General features: G+C 37.5%; 1 protein-coding gene across 1 annotated transcript; it reads right to left on the bottom strand.

Annotated features, from left to right (window-relative positions):
* Nucleotides 1-536: 536 nt before the first annotated feature.
* LOC120623302 (homeotic protein ocelliless-like) lies at nucleotides 537-4,451 on the bottom strand. Its single transcript, XM_039889255.1, has 3 exons — nucleotides 4,420-4,451; nucleotides 1,494-2,011; nucleotides 537-1,013 (listed from the first exon to the last, which is right to left on the bottom strand). Exons 1-3 carry the CDS (start codon nucleotides 4,433-4,435, stop codon nucleotides 537-539), a joined length of 1,011 nt encoding a protein of 336 aa, XP_039745189.1. The 5' UTR covers nucleotides 4,436-4,451.
* Between the last annotated feature and the right edge of the window lie 12,958 nt (nucleotides 4,452-17,409).

The raw sequence follows: 17,409 nt of genomic DNA on the forward strand, positions 1-17,409 counted from the left end.
ACAAGACTTATTATAACAATTGTATGGAAATATATCAAGCAAGCCTCGCGTAGCCCGGCAGCGACGCGATGTGCTTTTTTTTTTGTCATGGTGGAGGATGTGGAGAAGCTTTATGGCTACCTCTGTCCTTTTGTTCAAGACAGAGGTAAAAACCAACACGGCATGTCCCTCTCGTTGGCTTTAGTGGACGTCCGTGGAATCCGTTGTATACTTCTCACGTCTACCAACCATAGGTACAGCACGATTCAAACGTAAATGCGCCCCTGAAGTTTGCACACAACGTTGCGCACCACACACATTTTGGGTGTCCGGTGTAGCGGGAAGGATAACAGCGCACGTCTGCTAACTTCACGCAGACGCATTTAAGTTTGAATCGTACTGTACCTATAATCACATCGCGCATTAATTCGAAATAGGAACTTCATAACAGGAATAACGCGAACGCTCTACAAATTAAACAAAATGCTTTCTTATGATTACTGAATTAAAACATATTTATTTGTATAATAATTTTAGTACATTATTGTAAATATTTTTTATAGTGTTATATTATTTATACTGAACTCGTGTGGCCTAAGTCTCAAATTTAAATTATAGGAACTGTGATGTGCCGGTTGCAAAGATCCACTGTAACCTCCCAATAATGCACAGGAGCCGTAACCGTTGTCTGCTGAAGTTCCATAATTCGATACATTTTGTCCCATCAGCGCGTTTGAGTTTGGCACGTATTGCCTATTACCCACATTTTGCATCATTAGTGTATAATCATTTTGATATAGCCCTGAATTGCCAATCGGTAACCCGAGGTTGAAATTTAAGTTGTTTGTTTGGAAGTGATGTAACCAAGGTTCCTTTGCATTACGGTTGAACTCTTGCCGAGGGTCTGAAGATTGAGTGATGCCAATGGGCACTGGCACTGGTTCTGGTGAACTTTGACTAGTGGACGTTCTATTTGAGGATAGTGCTGATCTTTCGTTTCTTCGGAATTTGGCGCGCCTGTTTTGAAACCATACCTGTAAAAAGAACCATTATAAAATAACAAACATTTTTTTTTTTTTTAAGTGAAGCTCAAGTTAATCTATAACTTCAATAACCTTTTTTACGACCTCCCTGACGCAACCGTGAAGCTTTGTGATTCATGACGAGGGCAATACGGATATTTGTTATTACTGTATTTTCTGGTCTGGTCTGGTGAGGCTTCAGCCGTGGATAGTTACCACCCAGTTGACTTAGACGTGCCGCTAAGCGATTGAGCGTTCCGTTACGATGCCGTGTAGGTACCATAGGGGTGTAGGTAATATAACTATTTCTGACAAGCCTACCATCGTAAACTGCATCATAACTTACCATCAGGTAAAATTGCAGTCAAGCATTACCGTGTAGTAGAATGGAAAAAAAAAGTTTAAAACAGTAAGCTTGGTGTTTGGTGCACTCACTCACAACTACAGCTTCCATAAGTTTTGTGTCCTACATATCTTATATGGTTCTTTTACCTGTACTCTGGCTTCAGTTAAGTTGACCCTCGACGCCAGATCTTCTCTCACAAAAGCATCAGGATAGTGTGTCTTTTCAAACACTTTTTCCAACGCAGCCAGCTGCTGACTCGTGAACGTTGTTCTATTTCTTCTAGGCTTCTTTCTTTCGTCCGTTTTCCCATCCTTGTCTTCCTCTGATTCTTTTCGCACTTCCCTCTCTTTCACACCCTTGGCCTCATCAAATTTTCGTCTCATATCCTGATAAGCTAAATAATCAACAGGCTTAATGTATTGTCTTTGGAAATCTTTGGGATACCATGCGAGGTCATTCTGATAACTTGTCTCGTAGTTAGAACTTATTTGTCGTCCTGCAGATAAGTGGTGGAGTCTTAACAAGCTGTCTTCGTGGCACTTAATCATTTGGTATAAATTGTGGTTGTTTTCTGGATAATTTTGAGCGTTCAAGTTATAATTCCCTTGAGGTTGACACTTTGCTTCGTAGTTTTTTGTTATCAAATCGTTTGTGTTTATTCCTTCTGTAACAATATAAATGTTTACGTTAGGTCATTAACTTTGACTTTAGATAGTAAAAGTTGTTAAAAATTTTGATACAATTTCTTTGGTCTACTCAAGAAATTTTGATATCAAGCGGTGATAGCCCAGTGGGTCGCTCGACTTCACTTTCGATGGGCCGAGAGCACGGACCTCTAACGTTTCTAAGTTATGTGCGTTTCAAGTAACTAAAATATCACTTGCTTCAACGGTGAAGGAAAACATCGTGAGGAAACCTGCATGCCTGAGAGTTCTCCATAATGTTCTCAAAGGAGTGTGGAGTCACCAATCCGCACTGTGCCCGCGCGGTCGTCTACGGCTTTAACCTTCTCATTATGGGCCTCACCCATGCACTGTAGTCGCCTTCTAAATCGATACCCATAAAAATTGAGCTTCTTGCTATTTAATTTAGATTAGCAGTTGCCGACGACGTAGGTATTAACGTAAACGTCTCAAATTCAAACCTTTAAACATAAGTATTAACACATTGAGGAAAAAAACGCAGACAGCCAGCGAGAACCAATATAGATTTATATACTTAACACCTATACCTAGATAAAAAATCTTTCGAGGTGCGTGCTAAAATCATCTTTACTAAATAGGAGACCTAACGTGAAGAATTTAGGCGCAAAAGTAAAAGTTTTTTTTTGTACAAATAAAGAGTATTAATAAAAAAAAAAAAATTTTTTGTGAATTTCCAGATAATTCGAAAAGGACCGTTGCTTTTTTTATTACGTTTATGTAATTCCTACCTATACCGTTAAAAGGAATCCCTTGTGGCCTTCGCTTCTCCCATTGTAGGGTAAATAGAACAAAGACTCATTTGAGTTTCAGGCATTTCAGCGTGTTAGATTAAACATGGTTCGGCAGACAGTGTGTGTGTCATTATTGTTCGGAGATTCGCGCAACAATATCAGTTACATAAACACGTGCGATTGGTTTAGGCCCTCTGAGTAAAGATAAGGTTTCCTCACAAATATAAACCATTATTTGGTATACGTGTATTTGTATACTCCCCACAATACCTACTCTATTATTAATATTATGGGGTTGCGAAAATTAACGCCCCCATAAAGGAAAAGATAATTTTAGATTGAAGCAGGCGTTACTTAGCTAATTCATAAAGCTTAATTTGATAAACAAATTTCCTCAATGCGGCAAAAAAAATTAAAGTATATAAATTGGCTTTTGAATTTTTGAGCTGAATTTTTAGCCAATTTGTATAATTTTTTCAAATGAAATAAAATATGACCGATAATGAAGATTACGATTAAAAATACGTTAAATTTGGTTGAGTAGAGGTAATACTGGACTTCCTTTAACTGTTACACGACAGACAAATACACAGAAAAAATGTTACCACAAAGAAAATATTTAGGTAAATTAATGCTTTAAGTGATAATTTCTTTTGTTGAAGCGATAAGAGCCTAGTAGTTAGGACTTCGGCTTTACCTACTGTAAGGGATTAGGGAGCCTAGTTTGAATGTTAGCACGCATCACCAACTTTTCCAAGTTATGGACGTTTTAAGCAACTAATAACTTGCGTGCTACGGTGAAACCTGCATGCCTGAGAGTTCTCTATAATGTTCTCAAAGGCGTGGGAGTCCATTAATTTGCACTGCCAGCGCGGTGAACTACGGCCTAAACATTTCTCACTGTACGAGACACGTGCCCAGGAAGTGGGCCGGTAATAGGTTGCAGTGGCGTGCACTTCATACATGAACAAAAGCAATGCATGCCCTAACATTTTCTATAACTCATAAAGGGAAAGGATTTTTCAATGTTATGCCATCCTCCTTTTTTATACATACCCTGGTCAACAACCCTGTGCACGTCACTGATGGGTTGATATGATGATGACGATAAAATGACGGTAGTAAGCCCCCAGTCACACCCTATACGATAATGTTCAAAGCTAAAATCCAATTAGAGTTATTACATTGAAACCACAGCAACGCAAACTGCAAAGCACCCAATTCGAACTTACTACCTTAAGATACTCTTGCACTATTGGCGAATCGATTTACATCAAAATAATTGACGACAAAGATTGATGCGATGTTTCATTAAAACATTTATTCATATGGTTACATATTAAACACTTAAATTAACCTTCCATACTTTCGCAATAGTCACGTTAGTTAAGGGTTCCGAGTAACGACTTATAGCCAAGTGGTTCTACTCAGTTTTTCTTGCGGTGATCTGCGCAAACGCATGTTTTCAAGTCATTAGTTCCAAAAGTGCTTTGCCGCGAAAGTAATTAGTATATTGAAATTTCGTTACACATTTAAAATTAAATTAAAAATTATATTTAACTTTAAAAAAAATATTTTTGGGATTAGGCCACTTACTAACTGATTACATAAGATGAAGATTAAAAGACAAAACTTACCTTTTCTTTGATCCATTTCATATTGGAAACTATTTTAACACCACCATAATAATTATGAAATAAAGTCTGCATTAAAATATTGAATTAAAAACTGACTTCATATCAAAAGCGATGTCACTACCGATTCAAATAAACGCCGATGTCCAGTTTAACTCCAATCGAAATACATGTAATTGTTATTAATTCACCACCTTATTGAATTACTATAATTAAATAATTCAACTAACTCGGTCTAATGTGCGAACTAATGGAGTCTCTACTGTGATCTGGCTCCTTCGTTACCGATGCTGAAAACGACATGTGTGTGGTGCGAAAAAATGTCGTGTAAACATCCCTGTAAGAACACTCCCACTTCGGAAACGATAAGATTAATCTCGCACATATTTCTATAGTACTAAAGTCCAAATTACATAAAGACAATCATGAATTAAGATTTTAATTAAATTATTGAAAAGTAAACCTTAACTTCATAGTGGGTTAAAGCTATTTCTGAACGAATTGGAACGGATAGGAGTTTCTCAGTAACATTGTGTTAGAAATGCACTAAGGCGTGGCTTTCCTTTGCCTGCCCAGATAAAAAAAAAAGATTTGAGCGGGAAACGATTTTGAGCCACGATAATTGACACGTCACGTCTTATTATTTATAGCTAAGAAAATTAACATAAACTTTTTATGTAATTGGTTTTGAAAAGTTTATGTGGTGAAGGAACGCTACGGATGCGACAATATTGTTTTTATAGCCACAAAATTAGATTGAAGGTGGGGTAAATGTAAAATAAATACTTGCAACTTTAACGTGTACAAAATATGCACTGTAAATTTTTATTTTGATTTTTCAAATCGTTTGAAGAGACGTTTGTTTATATCAGGGAGTAACATGGTTATAATAACTTTTTTCAGGAAATTGGTGACCCAAATAAGCTTGATTTTGCCGAAGAATTATTATTCTAGCGCTTTACATACTATTACTACTGTACTAGCCCTCTCGCTTTTTTTTTTAAATTCCAATGTCAGTATTCATACCTCAGTCTTGTATTGAGACTCTAACCGAGCAAAGATACCTTCCTGCTGGTGACTTATAAGGTTTTCAAAAGTCCAAAAATCTGGGTTTAAAATAGTGCTATCCTTTTCCATCGAGAAAATTATGAAAAGAACAACACTACTTTTAGACTTCTCAATTTAGTTTCGTTAAGAGATTGCGGTGGTTTCGAGGACGTTTTAGATTTTATTTAGTTTTAAATAGTTTATTTTAGGTTATATTTGTAAAACAATTAATTTAAAGAATTTATATATATATATATATATACTTTATATTTCCAATAATAAATTTCCAATAGGGAATAAAAAAAAAAAGATTTATATTATAGTTACCGAATTAGCAAGGCATGAATTATAGTCGTTGGGCATTGGACAAATGTATTTGCTACATTGTACGTACTTCGTGCGATTTTGAAAAACTTTTATTAACGGCCCACTACAGGGCACGGGTCTCGGAGGGGTTAAGGCCTTGTTAAAACCTTAAACCCTTCTCATTCTGAGAGGAGCCCGTGCCCCCGTGCCGTATAGTGGGCCGGTAACGGAGTGGTAATGAGTTCACAAATAATTTCTTAACTACCATTCTGTTTTCCGAGACACAGTCTTAACTAGTTCGGAAAACAGGTAGGTAAACTTCTTATCTGTGCAAAATAAAACTACCCACCAGTTACCTACTTTTGTCAGTTTTAGAATGTTTTTTTTTTATTGCACTACAAGTTAGCCCTTGACTGCAATCTCATCTGTAAGTGATGATGCAGTCTAAGATGGTAGCGTGCTAACCTGTTAGGGAGTTAGGTAGTCATCAGTGGCGTCCACTGGGTTTCTTACCAGGGTATGCATACATCGGGAAAATTGCGTAAAAGGCAAAAATCCTCATACTATACGAGTTATATATCAATTTTAGGGTAGGCAGTGCTTTTGTGCATGTATGAAGTGCACGCCACTGGTAGTCATACCCCTTATAGGTTTCTAGGCGACCCCGGGATACTCAATCGCTAAGGGCCACGTCATTGTCTGTAGGGTGGTAGCTAGGCACGGCCATCAGACCAGACCGGTGAAAAATCTGAAATTATAAATTCTCAAATTGCCCTGCTGGGAATCGAACCCGGGACCTGGCACTTAAAATCACAGCGCTCACCGCTGCGCCAGGGAGGTCGCCAAAATATTTTAATTCTTTTGTTACTGCAAGCGGCGCTTAAAGATGTTTGCTCCAAAAATTTCATTTGTAATTCGAAGATTCATTATAATTTTATCCGGTAGTGAAATTTAATGTTGCCACAGTGTAAGTTGCTGTCTGGCAGTCGGCGTGTTCAGTCGTTTTTCGAGATTTTACACTAATTCGATGCGACGGCTCTCGTTCTATTCCCGGCTTGGCACACACGGGAATGCATCACGACGGAAATCACGAAAATTATTCCGTCTCGATATTATATGGCACATTATATAGATGATACATCGTGGGTTAATAGATATACTTAGTAACCAAGTTTAGCCACCCGTCAACCCGCATTTGAGCAGGACGGTGGGTTTTGGCAATCAATTAAGAACATATAGAATCCTGATTCAGCCATTATTATATGCAGTGCATTGTGTCCAAAAACAGTGAAAACGCCCCGCGCACGTCTCACTTTACACCCGCGGAATATTGCTAGCGCACAAAGTTTTTCCCATTTTTACAATTATGGTGAACGTTTAGAACATAAGAGATGAAATAATTAATGCAATCTGCTAAATGGTATGAAGTGACCAACCGTTTGTTCGAGAAACCATTCTTAAGTGGAGTGGGTTTTAATGCTTCAATCTTAGTCGTGTATCTACACGGTTTCTGTATGTTTTGGCTCAATTTCCCTCTCTCCTTGAGGTCTAAGACTGTTGAGAAGGTCGTGTCGCAAATCAGTCCATGCTTTAAGATTTGTAACTGGATGTTACCTCTTTCAAACTAGGTACACTAGGTATCAGACAATTACCTCCATTTTTAAATTTAACTGAACATTTTTCCTTTTTACCTCGGAGAACAGAGTTGGAACAGTGTGGTAGTTCAAAAGTCCAGAGTTCCTTGCTGTGTTTTCGGTTTTGAATAGATCTATTATGTCTAATAGTAAGTAGACCGTGCGCCAAAGATAATACAAACTCAACGGTATACGGATGACATACAAAGAAACAAAAAATCTTATAGTAGTAGGTATATATATATGTTTCTTTGTATTTTTGGAAGGTTGGAAATTGGTATTACCTATTTTTGAGTAAAAAATAGTCAGTAAAATTCCTCTAGACCGCATCGTTCTATATTCAAAAAGCAAGCGCGCGAAAGTGTCATGGCGGCCATAATTGAGGGTGACAGTTGACGGCGACGGCCGTTCCCGACTCCGAGCTCGTTTGCGAGGGTGCGTAACGAGAGCGTACTAATCTTGTCTTGTAATTTAATGATAAAAGAGATGGATAGACATTAAAGCGTTCATTATGACTAATAATCTAAATATATTACATTTCTTAACATACTCTAAAGAGACTACGTGACTGAACGAAACCTGGATCAAATCAAATCGAAGTACTTACCTACTAAGTAAGAAGTCAATCGTTACCAAAATGATAAAAAAACGTGCGCATTCGACTCATGCACGGATAGAATAGCAGGCCGCAGGAGACAATTATATCGCCGCGGAAAGGATAAAAATGTATCTTGTCCAACAGCTTTATCAACTCACATTGGAAACATAATCCACATAATATCCATTATCCACATAATATTATATGTGTAATAATAAACGGAGGTAAACTTCTTCTATTCCATGTTCCCGTGCTTTAGCAGGTGGACACGTTAATTGTATACTCAGTCAGTATAATCGGGGGATAAAATTTTGGTCTCCTGCCCGTGATAGGGAATAAAGAGGTAATAAATAATAAATCCGTGCTGGGGAAAAAAGAATACAATATTATTTTATTTTTCACTGTTTACACATAGAAATTCAGTTGACAAGGCCTAGAAAAGTATTCAAAACATAACCACAGCCGGGCGTACAATAATTATAGTACATATATGATGATATATTAATAATTAAAACAAAAGTGAAACAATAAAAAAAATAAAAAAAACATTGTAAAACACATAAATACTAAACAAATTCTTATTTTTTTTTTCTTCATTTTAAATCTCATCGTGATGACTAGCAGAGTCAGCAGAATAACAGTTCTCGTCAACTGCCATCATAAAATTGAATCAGAGATTGAAATTTCATATTTAAAACTAAAGCTAAGTACTTAGGTACTACTACTAGGATTCCGAACGGGCCTGTGTGTAGTAGTAAAGCTTTTTGAAGCAGCTCGTCCGGGGAAGTAAGTACTACTGCAATGCCTATTTATGCAGCCAAGCCGCATTGCTGTGCTCCGTCCTATAATATTTACACTGGCAACCATGCCGTCAGCTTATATTACCTACACCTCAATTGGCATTTTTTTGTCTAGCAAAGTGTTACTCTGATTATAGGCAATGGTTTTACTCTATACATCCGGTGGGTCGTCGTTTTGTTTGTCAAATATTGCGATAAAATGAAAAAAAAAGTGTTCCGCCGTTGCCAACAACAATTTTAGCCAGGTATTCTATTTACTGTCATCATCTCACCGTACCATTGAAAATTATCTAGAGCAAATCATACTCAAGCTCACAGTGTCTCCAATTTAAAGCGCGAACATGGAGTTAAGAACAGACGGTATTTTTTTTTGAACACCGAACTTTCCACTCTATGCAAGGTTATAATTTGTTTTTATGGCTGCTGGTGAAACTACAAGGCACTAGGCTAATAAAATTAGCTAATAAATCATAAAGCGGCGCTTACAACATATCATAATTTTGACATAATAATTTCGCCACGGTGGTCTTCATTGGCGTATACATGTTCATCTCGCATGGATGTAGGATGTAGTCCCAATAATGCGTGAACATTGTCATTTGTCAAAATATCATCCGGTAGGATGACTATGAATTTCCGTTTTTGTGGATACTCAGCTAACTATACAATTGGCATAAAGAACAAAAGTTAGTAGGGTTAGATATAACACCCGTCAATTAGACAAATCTGTAGTGCAATTTACGATTTCTTTATTCTTAACTGGCTTTTCACCCGCAGCTTCACCGGCGTTAACTTATGGTTGAATAGTGTCAAAATTTATCAAATACCTATGGACAGACTTATAAACAAAAAAACAAATCTTTCCTCATTATAATATTAGATAATATGTTTTAGGCAAAAGAAAAACATCTTTATAATCGTTTCCAATTAAGTATAGCTTCCTTGGCTGTCGTCCTAAGTTTTCGCAAAGACTCGATTTGTCCAATTATCGTACGACGCAAGCTGTTTCCAAAGATTACTTGTTAAATAAATAAAGTAGCTAGTTAAATAAATTTATCACCACTTTAGCCCACTACATGGCACAAGTCTCCTGTCAGAGTGTGAAGAGTTTAGGCCGTAGTCTACTGCTCTCGCCAAGTACGGATTGGTAGACTTCTCACGCGTTTGAAAACACTATGGAGAGTTTTAAGGCATGCAGCTTTCCTCACGATGTTTTCCTTCCCAAGTCAAATCAAGCTATATTTATAATAGTTCGATAAATAATATATAGATATTTTAATCAGGACTCGTCTATGATCTCCCTCGAAGGTAGACACAACACATGCGCGCGCGCACCACAATTACCTCAACTCAATACAACCATCAGTCACGTCGCTTCCACGCAACGCTTCATCCCAACGATTAATTAAGACTTTATTTTAACGGTATACTGAATTTAACTAAAACATTTAATTAGGCTGAACAGAATTGTTACCGAGAGCATATACGGGCGAGTTGAACTGACAAATGGCGCAATACAGGCAAATTTGTATTGTTGTATGCGCTATGCTATTATACTTAGTTAAACTAAACCCATATACCAAATGGGTTTCTACGCGGCAAAGAACTGTCAATAGGATGGTAACTAGAAATTTATTAGATTCCTTAAGCACAAATTTCACCTTCCTAAAACTTCTTAGAAATATCATGTACGGACTTACACCTTGTGCCCTTTAATTTCAGAAACATTGCCGACGTTTGTCTCTTACTTAACATTATTAAAGAGTCAATAGATCGTCCGGAATTACTTACTAAAGACTTTATTGTGCCCTCACGATTACCTAGACATTAAAAGATTCTGCATTAACCTTTAACTAAAACTAAGAACAGATTTAATTATTTTGTTATCTGTGTTTCTTGCCTTCTTAATTCTGTTTATGAAATAGAGTGAGTATAGTCATAAAACAAGGGTACGTGAAACGTTTTTTTTTAGGAATCACCGAAATCACTAAGCACTTATTTCAGACGAAAGAAAGACTAACGGGTTAGTCAGTAGTTAGTAGTTGTAGTTAGTAGTTAGTCTTTCTTTCGTCTGAAATAAGTCATCAAGTTGGAAGGTACTTCGAGATCTAGTGAGGGGCGTTCAGGAACATAAGATATGTTCTCAGAGGAGGATTGCGTTGCGGTTGTGTGCTAAAGCGTTCTCGTGAGCTAGCCACCAGGCGGCCAGTTGGATCACCTAGGGTTTTTAGTCGGTAAGAGCCAACATAACCAACTGCACCGCGATACCACAATAGCCAAGAGGATATTAGCACGAAAAAACTGTGGTTCCATAGTCAAATATTTGGTCACCTTTCTCTAGTCTGGTCTGGTGAGAGGCTCGGAAGCTGTAGTAGTAACTACCCTGATGACAAAAAAAAAACGTGCCGCTTAGCGATTCATCGTAGAAACCGATTAGGGGGTATGGTTTAATATAACCCGTTAGCCCGTTATCGTCTTGCACTGCACAATCACTTAAAATCAATTGCAGGCAAGGGCAAAAAAATATACATATACTAAACCATAGAAACAGGGGCATGTTCGTACCGCCGTTAGTTAATTACACATTAAAAGTTAATTTTATAAAAATACCTTGGAATCCACAAATTCATCATAGCACTGTTCCGCCTCATCGCCAAGCACTCTCGTGTTGACAGTTTGTACCATATTAATGGCTTACGTAGCTAACGGGTCGTGCGATTTGCGACGCGGGAACATCCGGAATTTATGCAGTTAGACATGCGCAGGCGCCGGGCTGACGACGGGCTTCGATGGAAGAGTTGTTTCGTTATTTTCGAGATAATAGCAATTAGCTTCTTGCAAAAACTGTTTCAGCGATAGTTAATTATTATTAGAAACATAGTAGAAGTTGTGACTTTAGTGTAATCTTATACTAATATATGAAGCTTGAACGCGATGTTCTCTGGAACCGATTTGAAAATTTATTTCAGTGTTGTATAGCCCATTTATCGAGGAACGCTATAGGCTATATATCATCGCGCTAAGACAAATAGTAGCATAGCAACAATGGAGAATTTTTCAAAATCGGGGTTTTTTTTCCTTTTGAAAGTTTCCGCTGTCCGCGCTGCGTAAACGGTTGAAATCCGGTTGATACTAAGAACCATCTCGATGACTTCCAACAAGAATAAACGCATAGAAAACAGTCCATACCTTTGGGCCATGCCAAAGACCGACATAATACACAGATATTCACACATAAGTATAACTTAAAACAGCAATGGTCTGGGTTTAAAAAGTGAGCTAAAGTTGCCAAAAATTATTTTCGTAGTAATTTGGTAATTTTTTTCGACCTACAAATAGGTTGTCGGAAACAATCCTAAAATATGATATAAGTAATGTTTCCTGGGGAAATCTATAATTTGTGAACGCGTTGCTATAATTTTAATTGGAAACAGACCACATTAAAAAAGCACCGGGCGTCGGCACGTCTGTTTAGCTTTTTTTTAGATTTTTTACGTGCGTAATGTCGTTAAACTTTGACACTTTTTTACGGCACAGCTTATCGTTTTATCGGGTTCGTTAAGAGCACGTCAGTGTTGCCCTTTTCACTATTTTTGACAATATTCCGAGCTCCCTGGTGACATGTCCCACAGGATTCGAAGTACAGCACTCTAGTTTTGACGTTTCTTCTTTGGAAATGCAACTTTTTTTATTCCCTCTAACTGTCGCACATGGGCTGGAGTTACTGATTATCGCTTTACGGAAATAAATTGTTATTTTATCTTCTTTGGGTGCCTCTTTTAAAACTAGATTAGTAAAGGTCGGCAGTAAGGTTCAAATACTCATCTATTCATCGCGAGACGACATAATGTAGGTAGGTAAATACTGTAGTTGGGTTATCTTCATACTAATATAATAAATACAAGTATCTTTGTTAGTCACCTATCTTCGGCTCTCGCCACGCATTGATTTCTCTGAATTTTGCATTAAAACCTTGCATTCTGACTTCCTAAAAAATACTCCATAAAACGCGCTGACTAAATTGTATGCAGAAGTATACTGCTAAAGCCTATATTAATACTGAACATAACTGCCATACGCCTAACAGGTAAGCCCGCTACCACCTCAGACTGCATTATCCATTATTACCAGCAGGTAAGATTGCAGACAAGGACTAATTGTGACTGCCTATTGGGGCCGTGGTCAAAGTTTACCACTTCGTCATCTAAAATATTATAGAGATGTACTATACAAAACTGCCAATACAAACATCAAGCCACGGTAAGTTTATGTAATTTAATACGACACGCACAGAATCATTTCTTCGAAACTTTGTAAATAGCCGACCACCCTCCGTCGGGTATCGGTTACAGAGGTGCCGCTACCGACAGACAGACACGCTGTCAGCTGATACGTCGGACCGTGACCTGTCAACTTAGGTACAGTGATCTCTTTAAAATTATATATAGGTCATACTGGTGAAGACAGTACGTTCAGCTCAACAGTGGGCGAAGGCCAAATAGCCGCGTTCTACCTGCATTTCCCAGTTTGCGTTCTGCGCGCATCGAATCCTCCGTACTCCTCACACCTCCTAGGCACAGTGAATTTTTTAAGTTCAATATGTATGAGATTTTTTAATTTCTGAATTTTAACTGATTTGGTCTGAACGTTGTGCGGGCATTCCAATACCTGCACAGTCTTCGAGCTTTGTGCCCCGACCATTGCCACCACTTTGCTCCGCGACTCGTTGAGCTATTTCGTTAACTCTCGTTCTTCTCCGGATCTCCTCATTTCTAATTTGATCACGTAGTGATACTTCTAGCTCTCTCCATCGACCGCTGAGTGCCTTTGAGCCTTCTTACGCAGCCCATAGTAAGCGACCACGTTTCAGCTCCGTAAGTCATCACTGGCAACACGCACTGTTCGAAGGCTCTTGGTTAACTGCCATGGCCCCAGCAGATTAACCCGTTACCATCTGAGTCGGTATTATCAGCGTAGACCACCTCAGGTATTTAAACTGTGTTCTAAAAGGCTTTTAAGATGACTCTTGCTCAATCAGCATCTTATAAGTAGGCGCAAACTTGTTCGCCGCTAGGGACGCAGGTTTGACGCTGCAGTTTGGCCTTGCCTTGCGAACGCGCATGTTATATACTAATAGTGAAATATGGGACTACAACTATCTATAACCCCGGTTGGTTTGTTTAGGTAGGTAGGTTAGGTAGTTGTACGGTGGGAAGCGGTAATAGCTTAGTGGGTGAGGCTTTAGCTCCTTAGGGGGGACCGAGTTCGATCCCCGGCACGTTAACTATTCGGAGCTACTGGTTTTCTGTCTCTAATTTAACATTTAAAGAATACTTGCTTTAACTTAAGTAAACATCATGTGGAAATTTTTATGCCTGAGAATTCTCCATAACTTTCTGAAAGCGTGTGAAGTCTCCCAATCAGAACTTAACCGACGTGGTGGACGAAAACCCTAAACCCATCTCCAATGGCGTGCACAGGGTTTCTGACCAAGGTATGCATAAAGAAGGACGATGCCATAAAATGGAAAAATCATTATTAGTTAAAAATATTTTGGGTAGGCAGTGCTTTTGTGTATGTATGAAATGCACGCCACTGCCCATCTCATTCTGAAAGAAGATCCGTGCCCTGTGGTAGACCGGTAATAAGTTGATAATGATTGTGATGATGATGAAAGTCCAAATTTCGGGTTTTGTACCTATTCTCACAATTTGTTTTATATATTAAACCCAGTGTACCGATATGAAGTCGAGTATAAACCGATTAGGGGTATTAAAGGTTGAATGGAACTGCCATACCCCCTAACAGGTTAGCCCCTAACCATCTTAAACTGCATCATCACATACCAGGTGAGGTTGAAGTCAAGGGCTAACCTTGAGTTGAATTAAAAACCTTACAATATTTGGCTTGACAGAATAAAATTCAAAAAAAAATTTAAATAAAATAAAATAATTAAATATAATTTATATAATTAAATTTTTTGGTGACCCGTGATCCGTAGTCGAAGTCGAAGTACCCAATTTAAAAATGTTAATGTTACGACTAATAAAAATACTGCTAACATAATAAATCATTTCACCAAATTAGTAAGTGTGAAATTGGTAAAACGCACTGTGTATTTAAACTTTTTTTTAGGAGTTTGCAAATTATTTTTACTGTGACAAATTTATTATCCCGCTCACCGCGCTATTTCATTCATACAGTAAGCAATAAATCGAATTAAATCCGCGCCTCATTTTTAACTGGAGATTTCAAAGAGTGGAAATTTATCCTGACAGGATTTACGGCGACAGGCGTCGTCTACATGGTACGAGCACTTCAAAGCTAACGTTTGGGTGACCATGAGTTTTATAGTAAATAATAAATAAATAAATATACTACGACAATACACACATCGCGATCTAAGATGACGAGGAAGATGATGAGGAACTAAGATGACTGATGAATATTTTATGAATAATATACATAAATACTTATAATATACAGATAAACACCCAGACACTGAAAAACATTCATGTTCATCACACAAACATGTTCCAGTGGTGGGAATCGAACCCACGGTCAGAAAGCAGGGTCGCTGCCCACTGTGCCAGTCGGCCGTCGCCTCTTTAGTCTTCTCTAAGTAAATTTATCTGCACTCATAACTTAAAATCGTAATAATTATTACGAAATTAAGTAAAACGAGTTGGAAATCAATGTTTTTAGAATTATAAAAATGGACGGACCAAAAGGGGAGGAAAACCATCGACTATAAACAGAGCAGTAGGGCACGCAAGGAACTCGTCTTAAAACATGCCACCTCGTGTCCACTGGAGTAGGTATTAAGTGTCTTGTGCCTGTAATAACACCGGTAACCACGCTCTTCAGGCTGAAACACATGTTGAAACTGTTGTTTTGGTTTTTTAATTTTAAACGTTTATGTATAAAAAAAAAGTTATAAAACATAGTTCATTTTTTTTTTGTTCATTGATCGTTATTTATATCAGCGCGCATAAATAAAGGACCAACTTAAAGTTTCAAAACGCCTAGAGCCTAGAGCCGTAGAGCTCTTCTTGATGCCGTAGTTTATTTGTTTACTTAGTATATTTTAGTGTTACCCAGATTTTATAATGGCTTCTTTTTGAACATTCATACTGTTTAGAATAAATCACCACAAGACATTAAAATAGCAACGAAATAATAAACAAATAGCAAAATAAAGCAAAGATTACGACACAATATGATTTTTTCAAGAGCATGAAACAGACAGGACTTGCTTGCACGCCCTGTCCTTTTTTCAGGAAATTTTTCCCAACCACCGCGATTTAAAGGACTTCTCGTTGCATTGGTTAAATAAAACTGCGCGTATCAAAATATTAAAAACATTCGCGTGATTCCATAAAAAACAAAACATTTTACACTTATATTCTTGTTTAATTGCTACAATAAATTCCAGGACAGACTACAGGACTACAGGACTTTAGCCGAGTTTTAATCAACTGATGGTGTCCTTAACCAAAATCAGGCGTCACAATATGTTCACCCGACAACATGAAGGTCGCATTGCTCCTTGGGGGCCACTTAAAAAAACTTAAGCTTGTAAGTTTTGTAAATAATATTTTATCGCGGCCCTTTTGCCAGTTACCGAAAAAACTAACGGTAGCTGGTACAGACTAAAAATACACAAAAAATACACATCAAATGAAGAATTTTTTTTAAGTTAGTTAAATATATTGCGCTGATCAACAGATAGATTTTTTCAATATCATAAAAAGCTAAGCCATTCAAGAGAAAATTATATGAATGACTAGTTGCAATTTAGCGAATAACTTTATTAATTTTTTTTTATTTATGATTAGCCTGCCTATGTCCAATGTGCCTAATAGGTTAAATGTTATATTTCAGAATAAGATTTTAATCGCTTTTAATTACTGTGCCAATTTATTAATCTAAGTGTTATTATTATATTCTTTTGACATAAATTAGTTGGGCGGTTATAACTATTTTGTAACATTGCATGCCAAATTACTGGCAATACACTGTACCCTAAACCAACATGTAAAACCTTATTGATGTGTATTTTGCAATAAATGATTATTATTATTTTTATATTCTATCATTTATTGATTTTCATTTTTTTAAACCCTTAACAATACTTACAAAAATAAAAACAACACTATTAAAAATTTATAAGAAAAAAAAAACCCCTCCGCTTGCGGGGCTTTTGAATGCCCAAGCAACCGGCAGTCAGGGCTCCAGAGTGAGGAACCTCCTCACAATACGCGCTGTTTCTACTGCCTTCTGTATCCGACCTTTGATCCAACAACCAAGCGAAAGCTTCTTGAGATGTTGGTCGAAGCTTTTCGCGAAAAGACCCTTGACTGAAACGACGATCGGAACAATAACGGTCGACTCAATATTCCACATGGCGGTAATCTCGTGAGCAAGGTCCATGTATTTAGATACTTTTTCCTTTTCAGCTAGCTAACATCTTTCTAGCTTTATTATTATTATTATAAATGCGACAGTTTGTATGGATGGATGGATGAATGTTTGTTACTCTTTAACGAAAAAACTACCTACTTAACGGATTTTAATAAACCTTTCTAGTCTAGTAGAGCATTTTGTG

The sequence above is a fragment of the Pararge aegeria genome, chromosome 4, assembly GCF_905163445.1.
Source record: "Pararge aegeria chromosome 4, ilParAegt1.1, whole genome shotgun sequence".
Lineage (NCBI taxonomy): Eukaryota > Metazoa > Arthropoda > Insecta > Lepidoptera > Nymphalidae > Pararge > Pararge aegeria.

What these genes read in the sequence shown, in the direction of transcription:
- LOC120623302 (XM_039889255.1), bottom strand. An exon ending in TAACTGAAGCCAGAGTACAG is followed by an intron (nt 1,014 to 1,493) that starts GTAAAAGAACCA and finishes TTCTTTTTACAG; the next exon opens with GTATGGTTTCAAAACAGGCG.